The sequence below is a fragment of the Lissotriton helveticus genome, chromosome 11 (assembly GCF_964261635.1).
Source record: "Lissotriton helveticus chromosome 11, aLisHel1.1, whole genome shotgun sequence".
Lineage (NCBI taxonomy): Eukaryota > Metazoa > Chordata > Amphibia > Caudata > Salamandridae > Lissotriton > Lissotriton helveticus.
In genome coordinates, this window is record NC_136072.1 from 1,143,984,073 (window position 1) to 1,144,005,595 (window position 21,523).

General features: G+C 46.5%; 1 protein-coding gene across 5 annotated transcripts in view; it reads left to right on the forward strand.

The window, feature by feature from the left end:
• Positions 1 to 21,523, forward strand: part of FBRSL1 (fibrosin like 1) — a 1,147,774-nt gene that overhangs the window by 1,094,191 nt on the left and 32,060 nt on the right. For all 5 annotated transcript variants that reach the window (XM_078667898.1, XM_078667900.1, XM_078667899.1 and 2 more), the window contains exons 7-12: positions 7,720 to 8,158; positions 11,875 to 12,137; positions 14,359 to 14,519; positions 17,153 to 17,203; positions 17,993 to 18,079; positions 19,757 to 19,828. In XM_078667898.1, coding sequence (XP_078524024.1) covers positions 7,720 to 8,158; positions 11,875 to 12,137; positions 14,359 to 14,519; positions 17,153 to 17,203; positions 17,993 to 18,079; positions 19,757 to 19,828 — 1,073 coding nt within the window. The remainder of the gene's footprint in view (positions 1 to 7,719; positions 8,159 to 11,874; positions 12,138 to 14,358; positions 14,520 to 17,152; positions 17,204 to 17,992; positions 18,080 to 19,756; positions 19,829 to 21,523) is intronic.

Here is a 21,523-nt window from a genome sequence, read left to right on the forward strand (position 1 = left end):
GTGGCGCTGTTCTAGAATGACACTAATTAAATCAGTACCTAGACCTCTCCATCTATACTGGAGTAACTCGTTCAGAATATCATGCAACGGACCTGGATCAGAATGTTGACCCTCATACAAAGTAATGAGGTGCTGGATCATATACATACCCACCAGTCGTTGCTCGGCTGGGGGCAGTTTCAGAAACACTTGTGCCACTATTTCGTCTGGAAAAGTGGTAGAATCAGTAATCCATCGGACTGCTGATCGGGCTAGTTCTTGTTCATGCATAGTACTTAATTCACTGTAACCGACTCGTGATTTCAGAATATGATCGGTAGCTTGAAATACTTGTTCTAGAGAACCTTGTTCTGGTGCTGGATGATGAAAAACAGACTTGGGTTCTAGGCGTAAATGGCGATCTGGAAATCTAGATTTTCCTACATACGCTATTCTGGCGGGATTCTCGTTCTCTTCCTCTTCAGGATCAGAGATACTTTCTTTCTCACTTACTTGTGCTGCTTTACGCTGTTCGTGTAACCTTATTATTTCTTTACGAATTTTCTTGTACATATTCTCCATAGCACCGACGGTCTTGTGCTTACCCTCGGCTATATTATCACTCCACCTTGTCAAGATTCTCATTTCGGCGGAATCTTTAGACGGGTAATCTTGTTCTCTTATTAGACAATTGATCAGGAACTTTAATATCATGAGCTGAATCTCGGCTTTCCTTTGAGACATAATCTCGCCAATACTTTCTGGATCATCCCCTGTACGGATGAAACGATATATTCTGTCTAGATCTTCTTTCATATTCGGTAAGGTGACTAGATACTCGGTCACCCTCCTTACACGTAAGGAATATAAAACCATAGTATATTCGCCTGGAACTGGATCATAGACACATTCGTTAAGGGCTTGCCTGATTTCTGTAACAGACTTATTACTTTTAGGAGTACGCTGTGATGCTTGAGCATGTAATTCGAGTGCTGATAAACGCTTGTGTGGCGGCGGGGTTTGAGGAGTAGCTCCTCCTGCGGCCCCTAAACTGGAGTCGTCTACTGAGGCTCTACGTCCTGGCAGAGTGGGAAATGGAACTGTAGGCTGGACCGGGGGTACCGTAACAGGTACTCCGGTGTCTGGAGGAGCGGGAAGTGCCTGATTTACAGGGACTAGCGGAGCGCGAACAGGATTTGCATATTCTGGGACTGTGTCGTCCAGATAGGACGAAATAAAAATATCAGCTGCGGTCGGTTTGTGACGTAGCTTGGTCGGAACTAATGGTGGCGGGAAATTACTGGATGCCTCTGGGGTCGCTTTTGGCAAACCTTCGGCAAGGAGAGGATACATACCCTTAATGAGGGCATGCCTCTGTCTGTCGGACTGTTCGACTTTGACTTGTTCACCTATCTCGATTAATTCTCTTTCTTGGGCTCGTTCCTGGGATTCTTACTTAACTCTGACTTTCTGACTTCCTTTTCCGTTCTTCTATGCGCCTCTTTACGCCATAACTCGATGGCATCTTTCTGTGACTGTCTGGCTTTCTTTTTCCATAATGCTTCTTCTACTCGCATGATACATTCGGCATCCCATGTACCCGATACGGGCCATCTATACTTTTCTTCTAACTGTTTGGTATACTCTACCCATAAATCTAGATACATTATGGCGCTTATGCCATGTTTCTGATACATAAAATGACCTGGACTGTCCCTAGGCGGGACAGGAACCGCTTCCTCTAATAGACCTTTTCTAGTTTTTAACTGACGTAACTTGGAAAATATAGGCATGACTGAACTGTAATCTGGACACAATACAATACACAATAAAAACACGAAATCACATCGCACTCATACCACAACAGTAAAATACATGAAGAACATTATAAATAACAGTTCGAACAGAATTTTACCTGGAATACTGAGAACAGAAATAGAACAGATTTTCTCGAGAACGGAACAGACTAGAGTTACTGGATGCACTGCTGTAACAGTACGGAACATACCGGTCCCATAAAGGGACACATCAGGACCCGTATCCACCTAGGTGAACACTTCGTTTGTGAGTCTGGGCACCACCAACCCACGGACCAGGAGTCAATTTAGATTGGTCCTGTCTAGATACTACCCCAGCAATGGTACTCACCGGGCAGCACGGAACGGAAGGCCTCGAACGGGACTGGACGACGGACGACGAACTTCGGACTTCAGTTACGGGTGGGCCTCCGGATACCTCGGACCTTGGACTCTCGGCTTGGGCTCTGGTCGGGACTCGCCGCGTTCCTCCACCGTCTCGTTCGGATGCTGGACCGCCTCCTCCGTCTCCTCCGTGGGCCTGAGGGATACTTGAGCAGAAATATCTGCCACTGCGCAGAAGAGTTCCGTCACGACTGCAGAGGGTCAGGGGGTCGGCGTGGCTTCACCGACGCGTGGGGAAAGGGCAAGTCCCTATTCGGGCGCCATTATGTGGTAAATAAATAAATAATACCCTATTTTTGACTAGACTTATAGCATAACAGATAGCTCAATAAAATAAGAGTCAAGATTCGAGGTAGTAGGAGTTTCTGCAGGTTTATTATAGCATAAGGACAGGATCAGGACAACCTGCATAGGAACAGAATGACAGGGCCCAGCAGGACAACTGGGGCCCAGCAGGGGAAAAGAGGCCCAGCAGCTGCTGGGGCTAGGTCTGGGATGAGCGCGCTAACATTCAATAACAAAAAACAGGCATATATACATAGCGCGAACACATAGCATTACATTGCAGTAGGCGTAGCAGTGGGTGGAGCAGAAGGCGTGACGCGTAGCAGTCGCGAAAGATAACAGTAAAAAGAGGTGTAACTGGGAGTATACATAGACATGTGACGCAAACGTAACAGAATATGTCATGAATGGGCGGAAACATAGGAGGGGGCTACCTAAGGAGCCGGGACCTCTAACCTAATGGTGCGCGAAAACTAGCAATGACGTGTTACTAGGAGAAGCTGGGGGCTATGAACTCTGTGTTAGGAGCAGAGACTAAAGTCTGGAGGGTCGGAGCGACATGTACCTAAACCCTATCTGGTATCTGATGTTTAGGGAACATGTTGATATAAACTAGAAGTCATGAGGGGAAAAGCTAACTTGATTCTAAGACTGGACCATGCATTATTCTTCATGTAGTGCGTGATGAAGAATACTAAATGACCATTAAATACAGTATTTCTCTAACGTGGAGCCGAGAAGGCTAGACAATGACGGAAACTATTGATGCAGTTCAGTAGCTTAGGAATGCAGAAGGAGGACTGAACTGATAACTGGAACTATAACATACTTTTGGCAGACTCAGAGGCAGAGCCAAGCTACACCGGGCACTGCGAGGCAGGAAGTAAGTGAAGGGTCGAGGATACAGGTGGGGGCTGTATCGCTCCTCAGCGAGGCTTTCAGGAGACAGGAGCTGAATCTGTGGTCCGGGCCCTTTTGAGGCCTGGAAACGGGGACTTTATAATGGAATAACGTGCACACTGAGAAACGTGGCAACATTACTTTACATAGGCCTGATATTCGTAGTATTCACGAGGACTGGAAAATGACATACCAGAGGTGGACACAACTGGAATTGCGCCTTTAATCGGACATGGGGAATAACATATGCATATTGGTCATGCACACATAACATATGATGGATGAGGCGTAGGGACACAGAACATGGCAAAATTTACTTTTCCACATTACGACAAAACCAGGTTGATATAAGTACCAGTGTTTAACACGTTAATGGGCTCCCATGTATAGTATAAGGGATAAAGTACTCCCTGTCATACATGATAAGGATATTCAAAGTCACAGAGGAGTTCCATAACCACATAGAGGAACGAGGCCAAAGGCCAAGTTCCTTTATATGGTTACGGAAGTCTGAGGTGCCATGCAATATCCTTACATGCACTCCAGGGGGTCATTTATCCATATATTACATGGTCACACCATCACCTTTCCCACAACCCACTTAAAACCTTGGTGCGTAGTTCTTTCATAGGAAAGAGCGAGCATGTTTGCAACCTTGAAGAATACAACTAAACCCTCTATGGCGAAATTAAACGCATCACAATCCTCTTAGTTATTTATTGCAAACGGTATTAGAAACAGTTGCAGATCAGTTTTAAAAAAAAAGGAAAGGCTGCACTTGCTCAAATTGTGTGGTAACATGCAGAAAGATTCTAATTTTTCCCTAACTAAAGAGTGTAAAAAATAAACATGTTCTTTCTGCTTGTCACTGTAAGCTTAAAAATAGAGCAGAAGAAAGAAATAACATTTTCAGTTTTCCTTGCTTAAACAGGTGCTCCAATCAGGCGCCATGACCACTTGTGCCTTTCACCTCTGCTGCTGATTCTGGCAGCAAGCTTTGTGTCGTCAGAACTCGACTGTAATAACCTTACAACCTTATAAAAGTCGAATTCTGATGTTGTTTCTATATAATTGGTGACTGGGTGCGTCACAAGTTGCTGATTATAAAGAAATTAGAGACTGCTGTTTATGCAGTGATTACCGAGTCCCAAGTATTATAATGCTATAACAGGACTGCGTAGAGTGCTTGCAGAGGGGAGCAAGGGTTGTGTGTGGATAGGCAGAGATTGGGGGTGTTGGGTATTCTCCCTGCCGAGTTGGTGGAAGCAGGGTTCCCTCCCTTCCTCCAGGGATGTTCGCGGAGCATCCCTCCGTTCTCGCCGAGACATCTCCGACTCCGAGGCAGTAATAGAAATTAATTGAACACCAGACGGATGCAAATTGAATTTAATTGGAAGACTAGATTGGCAATCAATTTAAATTAATTGGGATGCATTGAGATGCACGTTTTACTGTACTCCTGTCTATGAGGGCTGATGGGTAATTAGGGGAACTGCGGGATGCTTCAGATGCAATAAAGTGAATTTAGTAGGACACCGAGCATTTAAAACAAAGGGGCGAGGGTGGGTGCGTGGAAGCCGCTCTTCCAGGCGCAGTGCGGTGAGGGGGTGCTGGAACAGTGGGTGGCAGGAGGGGATCCAGCATCTAAAGTTCTGCGGGGGAGACTTCGTTACACGTTTGTCTTTGTAGAGTTACTCCGAATAGCCATCCAGTGGACAGGGAAAAAATCATGTTTACTTTCTTTATCCTGCCAATTCTGAATTGCAAAACAGCTCTCTGTTCAAAGACGTCTAGTTAAGTTTTGGATTGCAGAATACCCCTTTGCTGGGTGACGTCTGGTTTAGATGTTAGAATGTCCATTTGTTAGTTGATGTCTGGTGGTTTTTAGAAGACTGACTGTTCCTTTGTTTGAAGTCTGGTTGAGCTTTGGATTCTTGAATGTATCTTTGTTAGCTGACGCCTGGTTGGGTTTTAGAATACAGAATGTTCCTTTGTTCGAAATCTGCTTGGGTTTTAGAATGTCCCTTAGTTAGGTGACTTCTGATTGGGTTTTAGAATATAGAATGTTCCTTCAGTCGGATTCTGGTTAGGTATTAGAATGTCCCTTTGTTAGCTGACTGGTTGGGTTTTAAAAGACAGAATGTTCCTTTGTTTGAAGTCTGGTTGGGTTTTAGAATGTCCCTTTGTTAGGCGGCATCTGGTTGGGTTTTAGAATATAGAATGTACCTTTGTTTGAAGTATGTCTTGGTTTTAGAAGGTCCCTTAGTTAGCTGTGTCTGGTTGGGTTTTAGAAGACAGAATGTTCCTTTGTTTGAAGTATGGTTGGTTTGGGATTCTTGAATGTCCCTTTGTTAGCTGACACTGGCTGGGATTTAGTAGACAAAATGTCCCTTTGTTTGAAGTCTAGTTCAGTTTTGGATTCTTGAATGTCCCTTTGTTAGCTGATTCAGGTTGGGGTTCAGAAGACAAAATGTTCCTTTGTTTGAAGTCTAGTTCAGTTTTGGATTTTTGAATGTCCCTATGTTAGCTGACTCTGGTTGAGGTTTTAGAAGACAGAATGTTCTTGTGTTTAGAGTATGGTTGGGTTTTGGATTCTCGAATGTCCCTCTGTTCGGTGAGGGCTGCTTCAGTTCTGGATTACAAAAATGCCTCTGATTACATCAGGATGAGTTTTGGATGGCAAACATCCCTTTGTGTGATGAATTTTAGGTTGCGATTCTTACTACAAATATCCCTTCGCTCAACTCCTATCTCTCATTTACAGCACTTAGAAACGGTAAAAGTGTAGTTTGAAGGCTGTATTGAAAAACTAGTTAGGATTCTTATAAACTCCTGCATCAACACCCTCAGAATGCTACGCAGGATCTTCAAATGGATCCCCACTGAAACAAGAAGAACAGTCACCCAGGCCTTCGTCGCCAGCAGGCTGGACTACGGTAACGCCCTCTACGCAGGAGCATCGGCCAAACTCCTAAAACGGTTACAACGCATCCAAAACGCCTCGGCACGTCTGATCCTCTACATCCCCCGCCGCAGCCACATCACACCCCACCTGAGAGATCTACACTGGCTCACGGTCAACAAGAGGATCACCTTCAAGCTCTTCATCCACGCACACAAAGTCCTCCACGACACCGGCCCTGTGTACCTCAACAGACGACTCAGCTTCCACACCCCCACCCGCAAGCTCCGCTCTGCCGACCTCACCCTCGCCACTGTCCCCCGCATCCAAAGAACGACAGCCCGAGGCAGATCCTTCTCCCACCTCACCACCAAGACTGGAACGCTCTCCCCACCAACCTACGGCAGACCCAAGACCTACTGGCCTTCAGAAGACTCCTCAAGACCTGGCTCCTCGATCAGTAGCAGCACTCCCCGCCCAGCGCCTTTAGACCCTCACGGGTATGTAGTGTGCTTTATAAGTGTCCTGATTGATTAGTCAAGGCGCTGCTTCCTGGTATCTTAGGTTGGGTTTTTAATATAAATATTACGAGTTCTCTTGGCGCAGGGATCCTGTTTCCCCCAGAGTACCTGTATGACTTCTGTCAGGTGATGTTGGGCAGTCACGAGAATAAATACTTGGGTACTGTCTAGACTTTGTTTGCCCGTTGTGGTTCTGGTGACCGAAGTCCTTCGATCTCAATATTTTGGAACTAATCAAGAAACGGGACCAGGGCCATCGTTCTTGATTAAGGCAGACGATTCATTTGCCTACAGCCAGCCTGCAAATGGTGCCTCAGAGCATATGTGTTTCACTTTTTTTTTTTTATTATGCTTTTGGTGAAGCGGAAGCAAAGGGACTATTTCCAATCTATTATCAATCAGATGTCGGAAGTTTGTACTGGTCTTAGGTCAACAAACGGAAGCACAAAACTTCATAATGTGAGAATCAGTATCCCAAAAATAAAATGCCCTGCAAGCAAAAAGGAAATAGGGAAGGTATGCCTCCTGGTCCTATCTAGCAGTTTTAACCTGGTTAGCCGCCTCGTCTTTTATAAATGGGGGTGCTTTGCCTTCAAAGCTACAAATAACATTTGTAGCACTCAACATTTATGGCCCTCAAAAAACACAGGGGCTGGGAAATACTGACCTCTCTGTCTTCCCTCTTTCTAATGGGTCTATTGTCTGTATATATATATATATATTGATTTTTTTGTGGTTTTTGTGATTTTTATTTTTTTGAAAGGGGCGAAGTATAAAAATCAATTTTTTATTGCATTTTAAATTTAAATCTCTGCGTCTTTTGATTTGGGAACTGCAATGCTTCTACTGTGTCCACAGCTTATGTGGTGTCACTCAATGCAAGAGTAACAGACTCAATTGACCATTTGTTTCTTTTTTTTGTTTTTTCCAGGGGTGCTCATCGATGAAAAGCCAGAAGCGAAGGCTGCGTTCTCCCCGAAGGTGTCGGGCCTAGAGCGCAGCCAGGAGCTCAGCACGGAGGTGTGCTTCGTGCTGCCTGCACACAGCCCCCAGCCCGCCGCGACCGCCATTGTGACTTCCGCTTCCTCAGCCCCCACCTCCAGTGCTAGTCCGCTGGTGAGGGAATCGTCCGCCCCCGCCCCGGCACCCCCACCCCGATTAACCCCGCAGCCTCAGCCCCGGCCGCTTTCCCGGCCTCAGTCTCGCCCTCAGTCCCGGCCCCAATCCCGACCCCAATCACAACCACAGACTCAACTGCTGCTTCCAGAACTCAGACCTCAGCTGCCCACCCACATCCCGCCTCACCTCAGCTACCAACCTCACCACCATCATCATCAACAGCTTCCGCACAACGGACTCCAGAACATCAGGTAGGTCTGATGAAGGCGCATGCGCGAAACTCCATACAGGAGGAGCTGTCTATCTTTTACTTGGTGGAAACACAGTATGAATGGCCCATATGGGCACTTTTTACTTGTATCCGGGGCCACTGGAATTATGCGATATTTTTTGCATAATTATCTATTTGCCACATGATCCATCATCTGCTGCATAATAAGCAGATTTTAACAAAAAAATTACTTCTAGCTCAAATGGATCAAAAGTTACTAAAAATGCAGCGACACGTGTTGGTGCACAGTGGAAGGCCCTTCGAAAGGGTGACTGGTCACCTTTCAGTTGCTTGTTGCTGTATGTGAGTGTTAAAGTGATACTACTGAGGGGCAACCTTTGCTAATACAGTATTAGCTTGGGTGACGGTGCCAAAATAATGAAGTTATACTACATTATGATGCATAATGTGGCTGTTTTTGTAGCATAATTTGGTCCTCAGAGACAGTCCCAGTGGCCCTGCTTGTATCTTTTGTCAAGGAGAATTTTTTTTTAACCTGTGTCAGTCCAGGGAAGAAATATGTATGATGAAAGCCATTTAATGCATCATTGGATTAATATTTTAAGAACCAAACAGTGCTGTACATGGGTTTTCAATGCCACATAATCCTGTCGCCTCTGTGGGATTCCCTTGTAGCTGTCCACACCATGCAGAGTGTGAGGCAAGACTCATTACCTTTGTTTCAACCCTACAATGTCACATTTGTGCAGTGAAAGAGAAACAACAGTCATTAAAAACCCATCTTTTTTCGTACTGCTGCCCCTGCTGGTGAGTTTGTAGGTACCAGAGGCTTGGCCGGCCCTGTACGTGCAGTTCTTCTTTTTGTCTGGCCTTCCAGTGAAGCTTGCCATCCCCGGGAGGTGTGATGCTGTTAGGGTGACCTTAGTACTGCAGCACACTTGTCAGTCTGCTTTAAATAATTGTGTAAACTTGAAGGATACTTGTAAGAAATGTGATTATGTTGCAGAATATTATAAGGGCTTCCGTTTTTTGTTGTTTTTTTTCCTTTGCGGTCTGTATGTATTTTTTGCTAATTTTATCCGTGTTTATTCTCACTTATGTTGAGTTTTGTGAGAAAAAAAATGAAGCTGAAACTATTATTTAACTGATAAATGTGCACTCATACTTGAATACCTGACCAGTTTCAATGACCTAAACGGCCATAGATAAATGAAGGCCCCGAAATTGCAACATGCGCATTGTAGTATCGACTTTGTGCAGATCTGCAGTTGTTTAACCTCATTTTAAGTCCTTTACTTGTCATTCCGCACCACTTCATTTAGAGTCACACAAAAGCAATTCATTTTTAGCCACATTTAATGATTATTACAGACAGGAGGGTTGTTGGTCTTCTGTCTCTCTGCATCTGTAAAAATCAGTAAAGACGGAAGCTGGGAGCCTTATTTATGATCCAGAATGACTTGCGTGCTTTACACGTGACAAACTAATAATAGTTTCTGAATGCATTCATATTTTATTGGTTTTATTGCCTCCCAATATGTTAAAGTAAAAAAAAACTAAGTTAGGAACACATTCAAATGTATTTGTTTTTTTTTTCTTTCTTTAATAAAGTATTACAAACAATGGATAATACCATTTGCCTTTAGAGATTTAACATCGAGTTGAAAGAGCCCTGGCTTGTCCTCTGTGCCGCCATGTTAGGTTCCGTCACGTGCTCCATGAATTGCACGTGTAACCGACCAAAGGATGCTGGGATTGTTTCTACGACAACAAAGAAACAGTTGACCAGGTAGGTTATTTTTACAACAAAGTCTGGTACCACTTACCAAATTAATCTAAGTGGACACACTTGTGGTTTAGTATTTTTACTTATTTTTTCGTTTTTAGCAGTTCATTTCATGAATGGCTGAAGAAGGGTACAATCAAATAGCAACGAAATTCACATAAAGTATATGCTTATTAGACATAAACTGTACAATCACCGTGAGTGAAACATATTTACAAATATACAATTAATACAAACACAACAGTAAAAAACGAGAAATGCCTATCCTCATTAAATGTTCAAGGCACCAGTCCTAGTATCTAACCTACAAGCCAGCAGGAAGCCTTTTGGATGTAATTATTAGCCTGCTAGCTTGCCTGTACTGGAATGCACCGATTTCTAGGGTCAAAAAATCAGGTTAAATTAATCTTAAATAGAACTCCTGATATGCCCTTCGTGTAAATTCTTCCAGTATCGTGGAATTTACACGAAGGGCAAATCAGGAGTTCTATTTAAGATTAATTTAACCTGATTTTTTGACCCTAGAAATCGGTGCATTCCAGTACAGGCAAGCTAGCAGGCTAATAATTACATCCAAAAGGCTTCCTGCTGGCTTGTAGGTTAGATACTAGGACTGGTGCCTTGAACATTTAATGAGGATAGGCATTTCTCGTTTTTTACTGTTGTGTTTGTATTAATTGTATATTTGTAAATATGTTTCACTCACGGTGATTGTACAGTTTATGTCTAATAAGCATATACTTTATGTGAATTTCGTTGCTATTTGATTGTACCCTTCTTCAGCCATTCATGAAATGAACTGCTAAAAACGAAAAAATAAGTAAAAATACTAAACCACAAGTGTGTCCACTTAGATTAATTTGGTAAGTGGTACCAGACTTTGTTGTAAAAATAACCTACCTGGTCAACTGTTTCTTTGTTGTCTTAGTTAGAGTGGTCTAGGCCAGATAGTGTACAGACCCAAGCCTTATTTGTTTCTCCCGGGATTGTTTCTACGTCACTGCAAGCCCATTTAAGAATGCCCCTCCTTGAAAGAACACTTCTTCAGGGGTAACCTCTAAACACGTTTTGCCAAGTTTTTAGAGCACTTCTTCCTTTCTTATCAGAGAGCACTATATTTCCAGAACGCAAAGGTCTTCTGAGTCCAAAGAAAGGCTCCTGAGGGGAGACGTTCCTGTCCTCCCACAGTGCCAAGCTGGCCCAGAGGCGCACATCTGTTTCTGTGGACCTACACCCTTCCATCTCTTCCAGCCCCTACACAAATTATTTATTTTATTTATTTACTGTATTTATAAATCGCAGAGATTCATCCCCTAGGGGCCTCACAGCACTAGAAAGCTCCCTGTATGAGGTTAAGTGCCAAATGTATGAACACATTTTCCCATAGACACAGAATGGACAAAACCCTTTGATGCATGTGCCTCTTAGTCTTGGCACTTCTGCGGGTCAGTCTGTTGTTTCCGCAGTGCTGGCTGTGGGCTGAGAACCGTGCTGCCCATCTTGTGAGCCTGCCCTGTATGCCCGTGTGTTGCTTGTTGCCCCGGACGTCCATGTGTTGCTTGGTTCCCCGGATGCCCGAGTGTTGCTTGTTGTCCCGGATGCCGTGTGTTGCTTGGTGCCCCGGATGCCCTAGTGTTGCTTGGTGCCCGGATGCCCGAGTGTTGCTTGTTGCCCTGTATGACCATGTGTTGCTTGTTGCCCGTGTGTTGCTTGTTGCCCCGGATGCCCGTGTGTTGCTTATTGCCCCGGATGCCGTGTATTGCTGGTTGCCCCGGATGCCTGTGTGTTGCTTGTTACCCGTGTGTTGCTTGTTGCACCGGATGCCGTGTATTGCTTGTTGCCCCGGATGCCCGTGTGTTGCTTGTTGCCCCGGATGCCCTGTCTGTTGCTTGTTGCCCCGGTCGGTGGTACTAACTTGTGTGTTTCTCTCCTGTCTTTGCCCCCTACAGTCGCAGCAGCAGCGCCAGCAGCGCCGCCAGCATCGGCCTACCCAAGCACTTGACCCCCTCGCCACAGATCTCCCAGCACCACCCCTCCGGCCCGGCCTTACCCCTCTCCATCTCGAACCTGGCTACCTCGCACTTTGCCCTCAGGACGCAGAACCAGCACCATCCGGCCATGTTTGCCACCCCTCCCTCGTTACCACCCCCACCAGCGTTGCCCACCAACAGCCTTGTGATTCCAAGTCACCCAGCCGGCCCTGGTTACTCAGGTAGGTGCCCTCTGTTCGCAGCAGGGGGTTGTAAAATGTGTGTGGGGGGGTGTGCTACCACCAGGAAAGGGGGGAAGGTGCTACCGCCAGGAAAGGGGGGAAGGTGCTACCGCCAGGAAAGGGGGGAAGGTGCTACCCAGGGCACAAGTCCTAAAAAAAAAAGAAGTGGGAGGACGCTGACTTCACCACAGGAAGTGACATCACGAAAGGTGGCTTGCACTCAGTTGCAGTTTACATTTATCGAGCTCCCGGTAAAATAAGTGGGGGGACTCCTTCCACCCGTGTGGTACCCCGACTCGAGCCCTGGTGCTACCACCAGGAAAGCGGGGAAGGTGCTACCATCAGGCAAGGGGGGTGGGGTAGAGGTTGGTGGGATAGCGAGGATTGGTAACCCCTCTATACTATTCTGGGTATCCCCAACTTCAGGCAGAAGACCAGGGAGAGAGCCAATCCAAACAAGCTCGTTTGTGTTTGCTTTGCATATGGATAGCTTGTGGCACTAAGTCACTTCACAGCACTAGCAAGCTGTCTGCTATTGTCTCTGAGCTCAAGCCATAGAAAGGCTGAAGCTGAATAGTTTAAATGGGGGACCATATAGTACCACACTACATGTCGTAGTTGTAGGGACGGGGGATCAAAGAGTGATGAATACAGGGCCAAGTGCCCATGGCATGACAGTGGAAGCCAAACTGAGGTTGGGGGTAGCCCAGTGGCGTACATCGACTGTCACAGGCTCGAAGGGCAGCAGATTGGAGGGTCCTGAGCAAATCCAGATTCTTTCTCAGTGTACATTTATGGATCTCACACTGAAATAAGCAGAAACCATTGGCTTTGCCTCCTTGACATAAGGGTCCGAGAGGGAAGAGAAGGGGGCGTTTGTCTCTACTAGTTGTTGTCTGTAAGTAGAGGCAAAGCTTTAAGTGACCAGAGTATGAAAGCCAGGGATCCCACACCAGGTGTTGTCGGCATTATTCGGGCACACCTCGCTGTCCAAACTGGGCCCTGTGCCTAAGCACGAGTAGGGTGTGTGGGACCCCTTTTAAGTAGCACGTGGAATTGATGACTATAGCTTTGGCGGGTTTTACATTGAGGTAGAGTTCTTGGTAGGGTTTTATGGGGGGCTGGAGATGAACCATTGAATAATGGCCGAGGGAGGAACCGGGTGGCCTTTGTTTGGACTTGGGTTGGAGTTCTTGGTGTGGAGGGTGGACCGTATGAGTGTAGTGGATGGAGACATACGTTGATTTGGGGAATGCTGGATGTAAGTGTGAAGTTGTGTGGTTGTTCGATCAAGGGAGGAGTTCTTGGTGTGAAGGGTTGGACCGTGTGAGTTTTGTAGACGGAGACATACGTTGAAATGTGGAGTCTTGGATGTATGTGTTCAGGTGTGCTGTTGTTGTGTTAAGGAAGGAGTTCTTGGTAGGCATTGGGGAGAGGTCATGTTAAGATGAATATTTGGTTAAGTGTTGTGTTAAAGTAGCAGATCTTGACAAGTAAGATTGAGTTGTGCGTGTGTTGGAGATGAAAAACAGGTTGAGCGCTGGGTAGAGGCAATGAGTCTTGGCTCGGAGAGCTGGAAAGTGCACACTCGGTGGATGAGGAAAGGGCTGAGTGGTTCGGGTCTGGGTGAATTCATCAGAGATGTGGGGGTGGGCAACTTGGGGTCATTAGCAAGTCAGTATACATGATGGACGTAAAAGACAGAATTAAGTGTTGGGGGCTGGAGTTGGGTGCACAGTGGATTTTGCCAGTGGATGGATGGGCTGAATTGTTAGGTCTCTTTTTGCCGGGGTTTGGGTAGTTGATGGTTGGCTTGAAGGGTGGGTTTAAGATTGAGAATGTTCTTGTTCAACGCAGATGTGGTGGTGGTGTTAAAGGAACCCGTTGAGTGTTGGTTTGAGGGGTAGGTCCATGGTTTGGAGTGTAGGGTAATGCACTTGTTGAGGATGAAGGGGTGGTTTGGAGTGGGTTATTAATGGGGTTTAAATACTTGATCTGGGGTAGAAAGGGTCCAGGTATCTTGTCTCTTTAGATAAAAACAGGACTCTGATTGTGTGTAGCACAGTTTTATTTCTTGAACACTGCAGATGGTGACTGTGGTTGGGGACGGTGGCGAGTGATTGGGGTATGAGTTAAGCGGAGTGGGCTGTATCGTTTTTATATTGTAAATCCCGGCGCTTGGTTTGAGATGGAATGACTCACAGTGCTCTCTTCTCTCTAGATACCAGTCTGTTGATATCATTCAACCAACCAATCATGTATTGCCAGCCTCATTCTGGGATCCTTATTGGCACTTTGTCTCAAGCATCGCTCTTACCTCCGCCCATGAGTCCTCACGTGGAGAACCACCACAGCATGACCTGCCGAAACAGGGAGTGCCAAGTAAGAACCTTTCGGGAATCTTCTGGGGTGATCCATGCACAACCTTTATTGTCCGTCTGCACCTCTTGTTTCTGTGGTCCTGTATTTTTTTTATCCAAAAGCTGCTGAATGGCCATGACCACTCAAAGTCAGATCTTTTATTTTAGAAGGCACAATCACCCACATGCATCATTGTTCCATTTTGCGATTCCTTAATTGCGAAAATGAAGAAATCGCAATTAAGGAATTGCAAAATGCAATTCATTAAGAAATTCGCAAAAAAATTGCGATTTCTTAAAATTCCTTAATTGCGATTCTCTAATTGAGAATCGCAATTAAGGAATTTCTACCCATTCATTCCTATGGGCCTAGAGGCCCATAGGAATGAATGGGAGGGCATTCTCAATTTGCAATTCATCTTTGTGAATTCGCAAATTGAGAATGCAATTTCAAGGGTGCAGGGGTGTCCAAATGACACCCTGTTGCACCCCTGAAATTTGCTTTTGGATACATCTTACACACACACATGCCCCAAGGGCATGTGTGTGTGTGTAACATGTTACAAAGAAAAATGCATTTAAAAGCATTTTTCTAGATTTTCGCAAATTACCATGAAGGTCAACTTCATGGTAATTTGCATTTCTAATTTGCAAATTCGCAATTTCTAAAAGTATGATGAATTGCATTTAAGGAATCTCAAATTGAGATTCCTTAAATGCATTCGCAATTTAAGAAATCGCAATTGTGCGATTTCTTAAATTGCAAATTTCTGAAAAAGGTTGGTGCATCCCAAATCAGGAAATTGCATTGGCAAACGGCCGAAAAATGCGATTCGCACCGTTTGCGAATGCAATTTACCTTGATGCATGTGGGCAAATGTGCCAAAAAAAACAGTGGATGGGTCCTGCCCAACTTAACAGCTACATGGCCATGCCAGTAATTTCTGAAAGCCGGTGGCTAGCAGCTCAAATTCCAGGTTACTAAGGTGGATAGAACCCTACAGCCTTGTGTAAGAGGGTGGCAGGACGCCCAGGCCTGTATCAAAAGTAACATTTTTGTAAAGCGTAAACCCATTTAAGAAAGATTGTAGCAGAGGATTGGACCCTGTACAGAGAAGGTCTATCCTCCACTTAGGAGTGTTTTTTAAATCGTAGCCTTCACTAATATTTCACCTTGGGTCATACCTTTCTGTGCACTTGTCGCAGTACGTTTGCAGTGCCACAGTACTTTAAATAACAAGTGTCATTTGTGGTCCAAGCCAATCAGCGGGGTACAGAGAGACCGGTGGCTTTTAGCAGTGATGGTGGGGCCACTAGCTCAAGGGTCTTTAACCCCTTCACTGCGGCGGCTATTCCGCCGCAGTGCTAAGGGGGCGGGGCGGCCGCGCGGCGGCTGCATGCTGGTGACGGAACCGCTCCGTCACCAGCCGCGGTTGCGCTGTGTTCATGACGGAACGGTTCCGTCACGGCCCTGCCCGCTCAATGGAACGCTCAGCGCAGATGCGGAATCCGCGCCGCGCAGGCGTGCCGAGCGGGCCGTGAGGGAACCGCTCCGTCATCAGCACAGCGCGACCGCAGCTGATGACGGAGTGGTTCCGTCACCAGCAGGGGAGGGGTTAATAGTCTCCTTCCGCCATAGTTTGGCAGTGCTTACTGAAGGGTGGGCAGGGTTTCATACAGGTGGCTCTGGCTCACCTGAGGCCAGCTTGGTCTCCATCCAATCTTCCAGCGGCGCCTCGTTACCAGCAGCGCCTCGTTACCAGCAGCGCCTCGTCACCAGCAGTATCTCGTCCCCAGCAGTGCCTCGTCTCCAGCAGCGCCTCGTCCCCAGCAGCGCCTCGTCCCCAGCAGCGCCTCGTCCCCAGCAGTGTTCATACAGACCAGTATTGCCCCTGTCTTTCTTCTGTGGGCCACTTCAAAGTCCTTCCACAAGTGGTCAGAGATTCTTCGGCCGAAGCCTGGTGCACCTGGGCGCGTTGGGGTTTCTGTAGCCCCTGGCCAGGGCCCTGGCATAGTCCCAGACAATATATTTTATCAGCCCCTACTAACCATATGCTGGTGTGCCGCACACTGCCTTAAATTGGTGTTGGTTGATCATCGGGGACACTTAAGGTGTTGGGAGTCCCCTTTTAGAAGTGAACAAACAATGTAGTTCCTGATTCAAAGACTCATTCGGTTCTGCCCTCTGACTGCCCATCAGCTAAAGGACCACCTCCCTCTGAACCGCGGCAGGCCTGTCCTGTTTATGGTGCTTCCTCAAACACTGATTTGATTTGTTCCAGTGAGGCGTAGAGGGTCCCAGGAAGAGAAAAAAATCAACATGGCGGCCCTTCAGTCATTGCTACTTCAGGGGTTTGTGTGAAACAAAAACATTTCCGAACAACTCCACCATGGCCCGCAGCCTGCCCGACATTCACACTTTTGCCGGAAGTACTCCCGCAGTGTTGACAAGAGCCTTTTTAAGTTCTGTTACAAAATTAGGGTAGGATGTCAGGACCCTGTTGCAGACGCGGTGCATCCGCCACCCATAGAGGCTGGTCACCCATCCGCCATATTTAAAATGGCGCCCTTTGTCTCGTAGTTCAAAGTTTTTGTGTGCAGACGCGTTAAACTGTGTAGGTGCATCCCTTATTCTTTGTTTTCTTCTCGTTCTAGTTCGACAAGTACACCCCCAAGTTGGACAGCTCTTTCTACCGACATTCCAACGTAAGTGCACCTCTTCCTTGTGGCCTCCTGTTTGCCTGAGTTTGCTTAGTGCTGTGTTGTCCTTGCTCACTTCTCTTGTGCTTCATATATCACTTGTTCCCTTCTTATCATCAGTGGTTGGGTCAACCAACATGCTTGCCTACGCTCCTTCATACGGTACCCCTAGTCTTTCCTTCCATGAAGGGGGGGGCACCAGCAACAGAAGTCGACAGGGCTCTGAAATCCTTTTATGCTTTTGTATAATTTTCACCTTCGTCCTGTACCTTTGGTCAACTCTGGATGTCATTAGAGGTCAAATGAAGCAAAATGTCACATGCCTGTGATTTTGGTGACACGAAATCTGTAGATTATTTCCGGAAACAAATTATTACATTTAGAATGAAATGTTTTAAAATAGAAAATTTCGACCAGAACTACTAAGTGATTCCAGGCTATGTCAGCTACCGAAAAGAATCTATCAGCAGCCATTTAGCCATGCTTTGTTCCTGAGAATGTCTAAATCCCTTTCATCAGTACTTTTGTGTGCATCGCGTGCTTCTGCCTGCATAGCGCTGTGCCTGTGTCCTGATCTGGGCTGACCTGTAGTGAAACAGGGAGGTGACTCACCCAGCCACTGCTTCCGAAAGGCCTGGCCAGGTGTGGCAGAGCCTGGCATGTGTAAATGACTCTTAAGGCTGCTTTGAGGCATGGGCCGGGTGTGTGCACTTCCTGCTTCCGGATAGGCCCGCCCCCTCTGGCAGCGTCTGGTACTGCGCCTGACGTGCATTCTCTCCTTCCTTCCATCTCTAGTTCTTCCCTTCGTACCCTCCAACGATGCCCCCCATGCTGCCCCATTCAGGCCCCTTCGGGTCACTTCAGGGAGCCTTTCAACCCAAGGTGAGTGCTGGTGTCCTGCTATTCTTACTTATATTTAAGGCAGTCGATAGTGTGTGTAACCCATTTTTCTCCGTTGTTACTTTTGGTGCAACATTTTGTTGTTTTTTCTGGTTTTCTGTCTGTGAAAGCTTGAGGCGTGTTTGAAAATGACAGCAGGGCAGAGTGCAATGTCAGTTTCCTGCAAGAGTGTCAGAGGCTGGAGTTCCTTGAGTGATGTCATAATTTCACCATAATGGAGTGACGTCACGTCCCTACTAGCTCAGATGCTGTCACAGTCTAGGGTAGCCAGAGCAGTACCACAGCCTCAAGTACCTGCTGCAATGCTGTCTCGGTGCATGGGGGTGAGGGACATGTCGTAGATCCAAGGTGCATGCGGGGGGCTGAGGAGACATGTCATGGATCCAGGATGCATGGGGGTGGGGGGACATGTCATATATCCAGGGTGCATGTGGGGGGCGGGGGAGCAAGTCATAGATCCAGGGTGCATGTGGGGGCGGGGAGGGACATGTCATAGATCCAGGGTGCATGTGGGGGGCGGGTGCATGTGGGGGCCGGGAGGGACATGTCATAGATCCAGGGTGCAAGTGGGGGGCGGGTGAGCATGTCATAGATCCAGGGTGCATGTGGGGGCAGGGAGGGACATGTCATAGATCCAGGGTGCATGTGGGGGCGGGGAGAGACATGTCATAGATCTAGGGTGCATGTGGGGGGCGGGGGAGCAAGTCATAGATCCAGGGTGCATGTGGGGGCGGGGAGGGACATGTCATAGATCCAGGGTGCATGTGGGGGGCGGGTGCATGTGGGGGCCGGGAGGGACATGTCATTGATCCAGGGTGCATGTGGGGGGCGGGGGAGCATGTCATAGATCCAGGGTGCATGTGGGGGGCGGGGGAGCATGTCATAGATCCAGGGTGCATGTGGGGGGGCGGGGAGAGACATGTCACAGATCCAGGGTGCATGTGGGGGGCGGGGGGGACATGTCATAGATCCAGGGTGCATGTGGGGGGCGGGGTGACATATCATAGATCCAGGCCCGTTATTCGGTTTTATCACCCCAGGTTCACAATTGTGTTTTGTGCAAAGGTTCCCCCTCCTTGGCTGCTCCAGGAACAGACCACACCGTGTGTCCAGTTACAACAAAGGACATATACTCAGCCTAGAATAGAAACAAACTCAGAGTTTGCGCCTGCGCTGGAGAGCGCACACAGAGCCGCCCTGTTTCACTGCCAGTGGCAGACTGCCGTCGAGGAGTGGGCAAGGAATGCCCTGGCAGCATCTATTATGCTGCAGACAGTCGTTTTCTCACTTTCTTAGCGCCATACTGAAATGCAAATGAGCCTGAGAACTTTGTGTGGCTTTGACATTGTATAGTCCAGTAATGTGTGCCCCACAGCGGGTATTATGGAAGGGCCAGCGCAAGCATCTGTGGTCCCTTCAGCATTGTGTCCCTTGGCGTGATGTCATCAGTTTCCCTCGGGTGATGTCACATTCTCAGGTACCTGTAATTGTGTTGTGGTCTCAGGTTCTGCAGCACTATCAGAATCTGTGTTGTACTGTCAGAGGAGTATTGTGTACAAGGCCTCTTACCTCTATGACCTCATGTTAATCACTCTCTGTGAGTCTCTCGCACCTGCGACCACAGACCCTCCTTAACATCCCTTTGTTCTTTCTTTCCAGACCTCAAACCCCATCGACGTGGCAGGGCGGGCGGGCGCCGTTCACCACAGCCTCCTGCAGAAGACACCCGGGGTACGTGGCACGGCTTTCGCTCACCAACCCTGGTGCTGCACACCTAGTTTATTTATTTATTTAAAAGTTTTATATAGCGCGAACATGACCCTTGGGTATCAGAGCACATTACGTGAGGTAGGTTAGAGATACGTTTTGTATGGTATAACGATTCACAATGATATGACGTAGGTAAGTATACAGCCATAAATGGTTAACAAAAATATATACAGTGACATGAGGTAGATTTAGGATACAACTAGATATAAGGTGTACTGGGACTTCCATTATACAATAGTTCTTAAATGTCTTTTTCCTGTGCATTCTACATTCCTGGGTCAGGAATAGTAAAGTACCGACAGAGGTTATCCCCAGTAAAGCTGATGCCTTTCTCTTTACTTACATTGTTGTTCTGTTTTGGTAACATCTATGTCAGGGTGCAAGTGTTGAACTGTATTTCCTATGGAAGGAACTTACTCATTAGGAAGATCTTAGTTTCCCTCTTAAAGGTTGCTGTGTTTGGAATTTTTCTTATTTTTTGGAGGAAGTGAGTTCCAGATTCTGGGGGCTGCTCCCGAGAAAGCTTTATCATATGTTTTCTTCTTCCGGAAGATGGGTGGTCTCAGCATCAGCTCCTGGGCACTCCTGGCTGGTCTGCTTCCTCCAGATAATTAATTTTCTGGACTAGGTATCTAGGTGTATTGTAGTGAAGCGCTTTGTGGGTAATACATGCCATTTTTAGCTGAATTCTGGCTTCGTAAGGTAGCCAGTTTAATGCTTTCAGGTGTGGAGAGATATGGTCGAATTTCCTCGATCCTGTGATAAGTCTTGCAGCTGAGGCATGCTTTTAGTGGCGCTGTGGATATTTTTGGTAAACCTGCTAAAGTTGAACATCTATATTCAATCCTCGAGATAGAACCACGTAGAACATCGAATCACACCCGTTGCTATCAGTGACTGACTATGGACCCAATACTTTCACTATCATTAAGTTTACTTTAACATTACAGGTTTCAATCAGTGAATGTTGTCATTAAGTCTCAAAACACAACCAGACCTCAAACAAACAAGCATTGCTGAATCCATAACCAGCCAGAGGCCCTCAATCAAAGGGTCTCTTTGAAATCTAGAACCCAGCTAGTAAGCATCAAACAAAGGGGCTCTTGAATATAAAAACCACTTAACATCAAACAATGGGGCATTTGGTAATCTAAAACACAACCACTTACTAACAAACAGAAGTATGTTATGGAATGTGAAAACCAAGCACTTAACATCACATAAAGAGGCATTTGGTAATCTAAAACCCAACCACTTACCGCCAAAGAAATGGTCTCTTTCATATCTCAAACCTAACCACTTGTTATGGAACAAAAGTAAGCTCTGGATTCTAAAACCCAACCACTTGCCATCAAACACGAATGCATTCTAGAAGCTAAAATCCAACCAGTCACCATCAAACAAAGTGTCTCTCTCATATCCAATTCCCAACCACTTACTATTGAACAACTGTACATCCTACAATCTAAAACCCAGCCACATCCCATCAAATAAAGGGGTGTTCTACAATCTAAAACTCAACACCTACCACCAAACAAACCATCTCTGTTGTATCTAAAACCCAACCAATGTATTCTGCACAAAAGTACGTTCCTCAATTTAAAACCTAACCTCTTACCAGAAAATGAAGGGGCGATCTGGAATGTAAGACCCACC